This window comes from Pristiophorus japonicus, chromosome 3, assembly GCF_044704955.1.
Source record: "Pristiophorus japonicus isolate sPriJap1 chromosome 3, sPriJap1.hap1, whole genome shotgun sequence".
NCBI lineage: Eukaryota > Metazoa > Chordata > Chondrichthyes > Pristiophoridae > Pristiophorus > Pristiophorus japonicus.
This window is the reverse complement of record NC_091979.1, coordinates 306,096,447-306,109,456: the sequence shown is the minus strand read 5'-3', so window position 1 is coordinate 306,109,456 and position 13,010 is coordinate 306,096,447. Positions and strand designations below refer to the sequence as shown.

At 45.1% G+C, this 13,010-nt stretch overlaps 1 protein-coding gene across 1 annotated transcript in view; it reads right to left on the bottom strand.

The window, feature by feature from the left end:
* ank3b (ankyrin 3b) overlaps nucleotides 1–13,010 on the bottom strand; it is a 614,562-nt gene that overhangs the window by 92,687 nt on the left and 508,865 nt on the right. The window contains exon 31 of the mRNA XM_070876860.1: nucleotides 2,470–2,681. Within this exon, the coding sequence (XP_070732961.1) occupies nucleotides 2,470–2,681 (212 nt within the window). The remainder of the gene's footprint in view (nucleotides 1–2,469; nucleotides 2,682–13,010) is intronic.

Sequence of the window (13,010 nt, the reverse complement as noted above, 5' to 3'; positions counted from 1 at the left end):
CAGAAGCAGAGCACGCCCCCACCTTCGGTTGGGCCAGGCACCGGAGAGCAGATCCGCGCAGCCCCAAGGCACAGACCGCTCATCACGACTGCATGGCGATGATCCGGCTGAGACGACCCAAGCGCAACTTCCCGGTTTCAGTGGCAGGACTCCTGGGGAGGAAGATTGGATCCGAGGGCGCCTTCCCAGCTTCAGTGGCAGAATCCCTGGGAAAGAAGATCGCAGCAGTCGACATCATGGATAGGGAAAAGATGGCTTCCAAACCACGAGGTGCAGCGCTAATGGAGCAACGACACGTGGTTCCACGATTGGGGTAAAAGTAGTAAGGCCATTTTAAATGATTTTTGAATGAACTGCTTGAAATTGGTAAACAATGTAAAAGTCCAGCTGTAACGAGCAAAATATTGTTGAGCGATGTCAGGTGCAAATTGCAATCAGCTAATGTAGCGGGCGAACACCTAACGGTCGTATACAGGTCCAGCGGGCTATTCAATGCTGTAGCCTGCATCCCCCAGAATGATGTATCATAAAGTGTCCCCACAGCTGACAGAAGTAGACAAGCTGCAGAGTAAACGATCCCCGGAGAGCAGAGGCACCTGTAGCGATACCCTGCCTCAGATCGGTTTTACATTGCAGGCACCCGATAGCATGAACCGCCACGGGCCAGAAACAGTAAACTGCGCCTATGCTCGCAGTCGACTACCGTCGCCCAGCACCCGGGTGGAAAAGGCACAGCCCACAAACCCACTCGGCACCACGGCAATGCTTAAGAGCGAAGGGTCACCTGCAATGGCTCCTCCGAACGGGACCCGGACCAGCCAAGATCTCAAACTAGAGTGCTCACAACGGTGCCCTCCAGGAAAGCGAGTCAGAACTGCTAGACAAGACAAGTCGCTTAGACGAAACGCTCACTCGCTCAGATCGCTTCCCAGGGAGCAGCAGCGACACTGTGCAAACGAAAAGGACAGGGAGGTCACAGACACATCAGCTGTCGTTGGGCATAGTAGGAGTAATGGCAAGAGCCCCGAGCTCCAGCAACTCGAGCAAAATGAGCTCACCTCGCCCACAGACCCACTAGCATGGGACGCTGCACCGCCACCAGACGACCCGGATCTCATCCGGCCGTGCTGGAACTAGACTGTCCTTGTGTACCTGTACTGATAAGTAAATGTACCACACAAAAAGAAACGCAACTGTAATCCACCCAACAAATGTACCAAGATGTAAATATAAAACCCATGTGATGAACTTGAATGCAACTTGCATGTAACGGGCCATTAGCACGATCTCTGTGTGTGGGAGGAGGTGGGGGGGGAGAGAGAATGGAGTAGTCATGGACTCACAACCAGAAACCACGGGGACCTCCACTGGCAACAAATCTCACTACCAACCCACCCAAGCTCGAAGCGACCCTCCAATGGTCAACCAATCCTCTAACCATGCTAATATATTACCCCCAACCCTGTGAACTTTTATCTTGTGCAGTAACCTTTTATGTGGCACCTTCAAATGCCATCTGGAAGTCCAAATATACCACATCCACTGGTTCCACTTTATCCACCCTATTCGTTACATCCTCAAAGAATTCCAGCAAATTTGTCAAACATGACTTCCTCTTCATAAGTCCATACTAACTCTGTCTGACTTGGAAAAGCAAAATTCAATGTCCTGCTACTGCTTCTTTAACAAAAGACTCTTTGCTAAGGCGTTAAACCATTAATGTATACAAAGCCCTGGTTAGACCACACCTGGAGTACTGAGAGAAATTCTGGGCACCTGAAGAAGAATATATTGGCCTTGGGAGGGAGTGCAGCGTAGGTTTACCAGCATGATATCTGGACTCTGAGGATTAAATTACGAGGCGAGATTACACAAATTTGGGTTGTATTACCTGGAATTTAGAAGGTTAAGAGGTGATTTGATTGAAGTTTTCAAGATATTAAGGGGAACGGATAGGGTAGATAGAGACACAATATTTTTACTGATTGTGGAGTCTCGGATCAAGGGGCATAGTCCAAAAATTAGAGCCAGGTCTTTCAGGAGTGAAGTTAAGAAACACTTCGACATGAAAAGGGTGGTAGAAGTTTGGAACTCTCTTCCGCAAATGGCAATTGATGCTGGGTCAACTGTTGATTTTAAATCTGAGATTGATGGGGCAAAGGCGGGTATGTGGAGTTAGGTCACAGACCAGCCATGATCTCATTGAATGGCAGAACATGCTCGAAGGGCTAAATGGCCTATTCCTATGAATATAATTCCATCAGTAGCCATGGCACACCTACATTGGCTGCAATATAACAATATCATTCACGAGTATATCAGCTGCCTTTCTGTGACAGTTATTTTTCTGCAACAAAACTTGATGTTTATCAACAGAATTGAAAACGACCGACATTCAGAGGTCGTAGTGTAAGCTTTTCCTTTGCATTTAGTGTGCCAAATCAACCGAAATAGAAAACGCCTAATTACCTGGAGGCCTACTCGAATTCTTTTGGTCAAGGCTCCCTCTGGGAAGGATGCTTGCACACGTGGAATGGTTGTGCTGCTCAACATTCCTCCTTCAGGTCCCATCTGATTACTTTCTTGCTTGATCCGAGATACGACGGCAAAATACTGCGGAAAATCCTTGGTGACAATTCGGCAGATGCGCTTCTTCTCCAGTTCTTCAAGGCTATCGAGTTCTAAGTGAGAATGGATTAATGCGGTGCTGAGAGCTCTTTTCAGCTTTAAAGTCTGACTTGCACGCAAACAAATTTAAGCTTTCATTACCACCTTGCTCAAACCATCTGTTTAAATACAATTCTTTGTATTAAGGCTAGAATCAGAGATCTGGTGAAAATTACAACACACAAAGACACTAGTTCGAAATCACAGAATCATACAGCACAGGAGGACGACATTCGACCCACCTTTGATGCCCGCTCTTTGAAAGAACTATCCAATTAGACCCACTCCCCTAGTCTTTCCTCATAGCCCTCCAATTTTTTCCTTTTCAATTCCCTTTGGAAAGTTACTACAGGTTGAACCTCCCTGATCCGGAATTCCCTCATCCAGAACCACCTCTCGTTCGGAACCATTCCCGGCCACCGGGTGGCGCATGCGCAAAACTCAGACATGAACAAATTGAAGTCCTTCCTCCCTGCCGACTCCTGCAATCGCTGGCCTGACCCCGCGATCCACCGCCTCCATGATCTCTCTGCCGCACTCCCAACCCCAAGCCAGCCAGCCTCGATATCCCCTTGCTCAGTACCTTCCAATTTAACGTGGCCACCCCTTGTCCGGAAAAATCACTTATCCAGAACAGGCCAGGTCCCGAGGATTTCCGGATAAGGGAGGTTTAACCTGTATTGAATCTTTTTCCACCATCCTTTCAGGAGTGCAGCGACAGGTCAGAGTGCAAAGGTAAGAGTTTGGTAAGTGGGAGAACTTTAAGGGTTAATCCTTTTTAAACCATTTCAAGGTTGGTGTAAATTACTAGTGACAATTTCCAGTAGCTTCTAAAGGTAAAATAAGATTACAAGTTTAAGTAAAACTGCAATATTAAACAGATAGGATTCTTGTAGGTTTAAGCAGAGACAAACAAGCAAGCTAGCTTAGTTAATTGGGCAGCTAGTAAAAACTGGTTCTCTAAACAGGCCAGTGGTGAGTCAGCTAGGAACAGCATAAAAAGAGGGGGCTTGATGCAGTCTTGCTTGGAGTGCAGCGGCAGGTCAGAGTGCAAAGGTAAGAGTTTGGTACGTGGGAGAGTTCGGGCAAGTGGAAGCGGGAGGTGTTGCTTTGTCTTGTTTTCCCCACCAGTGCTGACTCCCCGACCTGGGAGGAAAAGAAAACGAAGTGTGACATCACAGCAAGAGGTTCGGGGACGTCGGAGCGGCCTATAAAGGCCAGCTGGTGCAGCTGCAGCAGGGAGAGAAGGCAAAAAAGTAGAAAGAAATCGAAAGGTGACTTCACAGCCGAGGTGGTAAGTGATTGGCGAGTAGTTTTTTTCTTTTTCTTTTCTTTATCAGTAAGTAACCTTTAGCATTATTGTTGCCAAATTAAGTTAATCTCGGGGTTAAGTCATGGCAGGAGAGCTCGGACACATGTTATGCTCCCCCTGTTCTATGTGGGAAGTCAGGGACGCTTCCAGTGTCCCTGACGACTACATATGCGGGAAGTGTATCCAGCTGCAACTCCTGATAGACCGCATTGCGGCACCGGAGCTGCGGGTGGATTCACTCTGGAGCATGCGCGATGCTAAGGATGTCGTCAATAGCACGTTTAGTGAGTTGGTCTTACCACAGGTAAAGATGGTAGTGCAGGGGTCCCCTGCGGTCATCCCCCTGCAAACCAGATACACCGTTTTGGGTACTGTTGAGGGGGATGACTCATCAGAGGAGGGCAGCAGCAGCCAAGTCCATGGCACCGTGGGGGGCTCTGCTGCATAGGAGGGCAGGAAAAAAAGTGGGAGAGCTATAGTGATTGGGGACTCTATTTGCAATGGGAATAGATAGACGTTTCTGCGGCCGCAACCGAGACTCCAGAATGGTATGTTGCCTCCCTGGTGCAAGGGTCAAGGATGTCTCAGAGTGGGTGCAGGACATTTTAAAGGGGGAGGGTAAACAGCCAGTTGTGGTGCATATAGGTACCAACAATATAGGTAAAAAACGGGATGAGGTCCGACAAGACGAATTTAGGGAGCTCGGAGCTAAATTAAAAAGGACCTCAAAAGTAGGAATCTCAGGATTGCTACCAGTGCCACGTGCTAGTCAGAGTAGGAATTGCAGGATAGCTCAGATGAATACGTGGCTTGAGGAGTGGTGCAGAAGGGAGGGATTCAAATTCTGGGACATTGGAACCGATTCTGGGAGAGGTGGGACCAAAACAAACCGGACAGTCTGCACCTGGGCAGGACCGGAACCAATGTCCTAGGGGGAGTGTTTGCTAGTGGGGAGGGGTTAATCTAATATGGCAAGGGGTTGGGAGCCTATGCAGTGAGACAGAGGGAAGTAGAAAGGGGGCAGAAGCAAACGATAGAAAGAAAAAAAGTAAAAGTGGAGGGCAGAGAAACCTAAGGCAAACAGCAAAAAGGGTCACATTACAGCAAATTCCTAAAGGGGCAAAGGGTGTTAAAAAGACAAGCCTGAAGGCTCTGTGCCTTAATGCGAGGAGTATTCGGAATAAAGTGGACGAATTAACTGCACAGACAGCAGTTAACAGATATGATGTAATTGGCATCACGGAGACATGGCTCCAGGGTGAACAAGGCTGGGAACTCAACATCCAGGGGTATTCAACATTTAGGAAGGATAGGCAGAGAGAAAAAGGAGGTGGGGTGGTGTTGCTGATTAAAGAGGAAATTAATGCAATAGTAACGAAGGACATTAGCTTGGATGATGTGGAATCTGTATGGGTGGAGCTACGGAATACCAAAGGGCAGAAAATGCTAGTGGGAGTTTTGTACAGACCACCAAACAGTAGTAATGAGGATGGGGACAGCATCAAACAAGAAATTAGGGATGTGTGCAATAAAGGTACAGCAGTTATCATGGGCGACTTTAATCTACATATTGACTGGGCTAACCAAACTGGTAGCAATGCGGTGGAGGAGGATTTCCTGGAGTGCATTAGGGATGGTTTTCTGGACCAATATGTTGAGGAACCAACAAGAGGGCTGGCCATCCTAGACTGGGTGATGTATAATGAGAAAGGACTAATTAACAATCTTGTTGTGCGAGGCCCCTTGGGGAAGAGTGACCATAATATGGTAGAATTCTTTATTAAGATGGAGAGTGACACAGTTAATTCAGAGATTAGGGTCCTGAACTTGGGGAAAGGTAACTTCGATGGTATGAGACGTGAATTGGCTGGAATAGACTGGCGAGTGCTACTTAAAGGGTTGACGGTGGATAGGCAATGGCAAACATTTAAAGATCACATGGATGAACTTCCAACAATTGTACATCCCTGAATGGAGTAAAAATAAAACGGGGAAGGTGGCTCAACCGTAGCTAACAAGGGAAATTAGGGATAGTGTTAAATCCAAGGAAGAGGCATATAAATTGGCCAGAAAAAGCAGCAAACCTGAGGACCGGGAGAATTTTGTAATACAGCAGAGGAGGCCAATTAGGAGGGGGAAAATAGAGTAGGAAAGGAAGCTTGCTGGGAACATAAAAACTGACTGCAAAAGCTTCTATAGATATGTGAAGAGAAAAGATTAGTGAAAACAAACGTAGGTCCCTTGCAGTCAGATTCAGGTGAATTTATAATGGGGAACAAAGAAATGGCGGACCAGTTAAACAAATAATTTCGTTCTGTTTTCACGAAGGAAGACACAAAAGCCTTCCGGAAATACTAGGGGACTGAGGGTCTAGTGAGAAGGAGGAACTGAAGGATAAAGCGGGAAATTGTGTTCGGGAAATTGATGGGATTGAAGCCTGATAAATCCCCGGGGTCCCGTTCGTCTGCATCCCAGAGTGCTTAATGAAGTGGCCATAGAAATAGTGGATGCATTGGTGATCATTTTCCAACAGTCTATCGACTCTGGATCAGTTCCTATGGACTGTAACACCACTGTTTAAAAAAGAATTGAGAGAGAAAACAGGTAATTATAGACCGGTTAGCCTGATATAAGTAGTGGGGAAAATGTTGGAATCAATTATTAAAGGTGAAATAGCAGCACATTTGGAAAGCAGTGACAGGATCGGTCCAAGTCAGCATGGAATTATGAAAGGGAAATCATGCTTGACAAATCTTCTGGAATTTTGTGAGGATGTAACTAGTAGAGTGGACAAGGGAGAACCAGTGGATGTGGTGTATTTGGACTTTCAAAAGGCTTTTGACAAGGTCCCACGCAAGAGATTGGTGTGAAAAATCAAAGCACATGGTATTGGGGGTAATGTACTGACATGGACAGAGAACTGGTTGGCAGACAGGAAGCAGAGTCGGGATAAACGGGTCCTTTTCAGAATGGCAGGCAGTGACTAGTGGAGTGCCGCAGGGCTCAGTGCTGGGACCCCAGCTCTTTACAATAGACATTAATGATTTAGATGAAGAAATTGAGTGTAAATCTCCAAGTTTGCAGATGACACTAAACTGGGTGGCGGTGTGAGCTGTGAGGACGCTAAAAGGCTGCAGAGTGACTTGGACAGGTTAGGGGAGTGGGCAAATGCATGGCAGATGCAGTATAATATGGATAAATGTGAGGTTTGGGGGCAAAAACACGAAGGCAGAATATTATCTGAATGGCGGCAGATTAGGAAAGAGGGAGGTGCAATGAAACCTGGGTGTCATGGTTCATCAGTCATTGAAAGTAGGCATGCAGGTACAGCAGGCGGTGAAGGCGGCAAATGGTATGTTGGCCTTCATAGCTAGGGGATTTGAGTATAGGAGCAGGGCGGTCTTACTGCAGTTGTACAGGGCCTTGGTGAGGCTTCACCTGAAATAATGTGTTCAGTTTTCGTCTCCTAATCTGAGGAAAGACGTTCTTGCTATTGAGGGAATGCAGCGAAGATTCACCAGACTGATTCCCGGGATGGCGGGACTGACATGAGGAGAGACTGGATCAACTGGGCCTTTATTCACTGGAGTTTAGAAGGATGAGAGGGGATCTCATAGAAACTTACAAGATTCTGACGGGACTGGACAGGTTAGATGCGGGAAGAATGTTCCCGATGATGGGGAAGTCCAGAACCAGGGGACACAGTCTAAGGATAAGGGGTAAGCCATTTAGGACTGAGATGAGGAGAAACTTCTTCACTCAGAGAGTTGTTAACCTGTGGAATTCCCTACCGCAGAGAGTTGTTGATGCCAGTTCATTGGATATATTCAAGAGGGAGTTACATATGGCCCTTACAGCTAAAGGGATCAAGGGGTATGGAGAGAAAGCAAGAAAGGGGTACTGAGGTGAATGATCTGCCAAGATCTTATTGAATGGTGGTGCAGGCTCGAGGGGCCAAATGGCCTACTCCTGCAACTATTTTCTATGTTTCTAATGCATTCCTGATCATAACAACTCGCTGCCTAAAAAATAATCATCTTTCCCCCATTATCTTAAATCTGTGTCCTCTGGTTACCGACCCTCCTGCCAGTGAAACAATTTCTCCCTGTCGACTCTTATCAAAACCCCTCATAATTTTGATCACCTCTATTAAATTTCCTCTCAACCTTCTCTACTCTCAGGAGAATAATCTGATTTTCTCTTCTGAACTGAAGTCCCTCATCTCTGGTACCATTACAATAAATCTCTTCTGCGCCCTTGCCAAGACCTTGATGTCCTTTATAAATTGTGGTGCCCAGATTTTGGCACAGTGCTCCAGTTGAGGCCTAACCAGTGATTTAGTGCACCACACATTTGCCCCAGCCATTTGTCTTTCTGGAGTATTGTACTCTAATCTCACTGCCTCACATCCTTTCCATTTCCTTCCTTATGGAATCATTAAAACGTCTGTACAAATTATTACTTCCTAAATTGGCATATGTATTTTGATTATGTTCAATAAGGAAACAATAAAAAGAATGCATGATGTCATAGGACGGCTCATTTGGTAGCACCGTCACCTCTGAGTCAGAAGGTTGGGGGCTCGAGCTCCACGCCAGGACCTGAGTACATAATCTAAGTTAGAAAACAACACCGACAGTACTTCACAAAAGTAATTAATCTGCTGTGAAATGTTTTGCTAAGCCCTGATGATGTGAAAAGCATTATATTAATGCAAGTTCCTTCTTTCATAGAACAAAGGAAGTGATGTGGTAAATGAAAAGGAGATAAAGAAAAATAAGACAAAGAAAAAGGCATACTCATCACACAGTACATAAAATAACAATGCAACAGGTAGAAGCCATTGTGATGCCTGTCACTTCAAGAGATTATAGTCTGGAATCGCCGATCCTCCATTTCCATATCCTCTAAAGGCCCTGTTCAGTTCTGATTTTGGAAGGCATCCAAATAATAGTTCATAATGGGACCACCCAGAAAATAGTTCCTTTTTTATCAAAGGAGGATAGAAAATGATACCTCCAAGCTGTAATATGTGAAAAAAATATTTATTTTAAAGAAAATTAATCTGTTCGGAGAATATAAACAATGTGTATGTGGAGGGAGCCGACGACGAGCTACATTAAGGGAGGAAGGAAAGATATTTGGGATAAACCTTCATCTGAAAGAAAGAAAATAAAGACTTGCATTTATATAGCACCTTTCACGACCTCAGGGTGTCCCAAAGCACTTTACAGCCAATTAAGTACTTTTGAAGTGTGAACATTGCTTTAATGCTAACCTTAAAGCTGAGCAACTACTTATCTTCTTAATTCATTGCTTGCCACATACAGAGGGCACTGGATGGGTAGCAAAGGATTAAAACATGGCAATCCAATGACAGGATTCAGAAAATATTGTAAACCATGAGCATTTTGTCCGTCAGTTAGCTGATTCTCATACTGTAAATTACTGTCTCTAATCCACTGCCAACCAGGAAATGTTCTTCCACAGTTTGTTTTCGTTTTTTCTTCTCTGGAGACGCCTTTGGGTAAAGGCGTAGGGGGTCTTTTAACCTAACTTGCCTGCTGGAAAACTGATGCAAGCAAGTCAATAGAAAGGCAAATCAAGCGTGGAGAGAGTAAAACAGGCGGCCAGTCTGATACTGTCAAGTTTCCCACCGGGCGAGCAAGGTTAACATTTCCCCATAAAATGTCGTGGCACCTCACACAACAAGGGAGTTGTCCCATTATAAAAGAACTCGAGACTGCTCTTCACCATTTTATATTTAATGGCCTATAATATTGGCAATTATATGCCAACATTTCATTGAGATTGCAGTTTGAATCTTTAGCCCAAATCTGAAATTCCCTAATCATCGTGATTTACGAACCTTATCTACTTATCTTCCAGTCCTATTTTCCGTGGAGTCAAGGTAGAATTGAACACAGCTTTACCAAATATGGTCTTATCAGGGCAACACTTTCAAGGAGCCAGTTACAGCCAATGGTGCTCATTAAGGGTGTGTGAATTCCTGTGCGTGGCTGCTATTAAGATGTCTTGTGTTACCACTTCACAAGATAGCTACAGGAGGGAGGCCACCGTAGCCCAATGTCTCACAAATCTCATTCCTCGTCTCTCTTAGTAATCAGGGAAAAATATCCTCCATCCCTGAGGATTTATTTGTTTTTTTAGCCTGTCTCAGACTTCCATCTCAGTTACGTTGAAACCATGAACTCCACAGGTGTTGTTGCTTTTTAGAAAGAACATGTTATTCGTGCCTTCCTCAGTAAATACTTGGTGGAAGTAATGATTTGGTACATTAACCATCTCATACCACTCATCAGTTTCGGCTCCATGAGCATCTTCTGGGTTCTCACCTATTCTTGGACTGTCCTCTTACTGAGAGAAAAGACATGCTTTTATGTAGTTTGAGAGACAATACACGGCAAGGTCCCATAAGTCTTGCTACAATTGTACAGGGCCTTGGTGAGACCACACCTGGAATACTGTGCACATTACTTATCTAAGAAAGGATATACTTGCTTTGAAGGCGGTGCAACGGAGGTTCACTGGATTGACTCCTGTGATGAGGAGGCTGTCCTATGACGAGAGATTGTGTAGAATGGGCCTATACTCTCTGGAGTTTAGAAGAATGAGAGGTGATCTCATGGAAACATACAAGATTCTGAAGGGGATTGACAGGTAGATGCTGAGAGGCTGTTTCCCCTGGTTGGAGTGTCTAGAACTGGGGAGCACAGGATAAGGGATGGGCCATTTAAGCCAGAGATGAGGAGGAATTTCTTCACTCAGTGGGTTGTGAATATTTGGACTTCTCTGCCCCAAAGGGCTGTGGATGCAGAGTCTCTGAATATATTCAAGGCTGAGATAGATAGATTTTGGGAGTCTCGGGGAATGAAGGGATATGGAGATTGGGCAGGAAAGTGGAGTTGAGGTTGAGGACCAGCCATGATCTTATTGAACGCTCGAGAGGCCGTATGGCCTACTCCTGCTGCTATTTCTTATAAACAGCAGTGAAATAAATGACGAGATAATCTGTTTTAGTGGTGTTGGTTTATCATGTATGTGTGCTTGGTTTACTAGCCACCAGGTGGCACCACTGTCAGAGGTCATTGGGCTGTGCACGTGTGTGCGGCCCAGGTATAAAAGGCCAGCCATCTTGTAATGTAATCACTTTGGGCCCTAATAAAGTAGAGGCAGGTTTGTACCTGTTCGGAGTTTACAGTATTCAGTCTATTGAGTTATTGCAAACACAACATGGTTAAGGGATGGATAAATGTTGATCAAAACACTGGGAGATCGCCCTGCTCCTCTTCGCAAAAGTGTCAAGAAATCTTTTTGTGTCCTCCTGAAAAGGCAGATGGGGCCCTCGATTTAACGGGTCATCTGAAAAACGTCAGCTTTAATAATGTAGTAGGATGTCAGCCGAAATCATGTGGTCAACTCCTAGAGCGGGGCTTGAAGCCGCAACCTTCTGGCTCAGAGGCAAGAGTGCTGCACTGCTCCAAGCTGACACACTGGATCAAGAAGTAATCAAGTGTTACCTTTACCAATCCAGATTTCAAACCATTTTGTTACTCCCCATTTATATTTAGGTGACTGAAATTAAAATAACCCTACTATTCTCACATACACTTCTTATCTCTTCATAGAACAAACTGTCTTCCTCCTTTTCTGATCTGGCAGTCTGCTGAATATTCCTGGTGTTAGCGTTGTAATTTTTAGTCATGAGGTCCAGGTGCAGCAACTCATTCTATAGCTGTATGTCCCTGATCGATGGGTGTATATCACTACGTTCCAGTCTATTCTGTCTTTTCTGGAACATTTTAATGCTGTTGTAATTACCATCCTCTGGAGTCAGCTCGATTTCTGATATTCTGTCTGCCACAACAGTCTCCAGTTGAGGTCTATTCCTAATGCTACTGCTCTTGTATTTACACCTTATCCTTTTTTGGCCTCCAGTCATATATCTGTCATTGGTATCTGGTTCCCGTCAGTCACTCGGGAGTCGCTGTGTTCATACCTGCCTGATGGATCGCTTTCCACCCTTCAATCAGTCTCATTTGGGATCAGATTTCTTCCTCCCTGACCTAACTAGGTTAATTGATTCCAGAAAGTTGCCTCAATCTTCCTGCTTTGTTCAGGTGCAGCCCGTCTTTCCTTACTGTCCTGAAAATATCCCCAGTTACCTATAAACATTTTCACCAGATTGTCAGCCACTTCTTCACATCTTCAGTTTTCTTGGTGAACTTCCCTCCTTTAACATCTGAAGTATACCAGGAAACATTCCTTTGGGTCCTCTTCACTTGAGCTTGCAGGGAGGTTCTTGCACAGATGGCTTTTAAGAGCCCACTTCATGAAAGCTGGCCAAGGTTGTGGCCACAAGAGGGAATTATGAAAGGTGCAAATACAGTCAACCACACTCTGGTCTAAAATCCGTCTGTGTGCTATTTTAAGTGCAAGTACCTGTGTGCGCGATTTTCACCTGTTTAAAATACCCAGGTTAACAATCTTTGTGAGAATGACACACACAAATTTGATACAAGTGTCAACCAGTGTGATGAAAACTGTTCCCAGGTCAGTAGGTGAATAAAAACAGAAATGTCCGTGAATTAGGACCTGTAGGACACATACTGCTGTGGTGATGTTCCATTGTTCGAGTTGTTAATTTACATAAAATGGATGTTTTTAGGGTGGAAGCTGCACTGCTCCACTGTCCTGTGAGGCAAAGATGGCTCGATTATATAACCTGAACCAGATTAAATTCAGAAAGTAAAGTGTGAATTTCAACGCGAGCTATAAACCCGAGACTAAGGGACGCAAGGTGATTCATCTTGGAAGTGCCAGCTTGGCTTAGCTGGTAACACTCTTGCCTCCGAGTCAGAAGGTTGTAGGTTCCATACAAACATTGGAATTTACAGGGGAGGCCATTTGGACCATTATGCCCGTGCTGGAGTAATCGAATACTCATCCCATTGCCCTGCCCGCTTGCTATAGCCCTGCATCTTCCTCTGCTTTATCGGTTTATCAATAC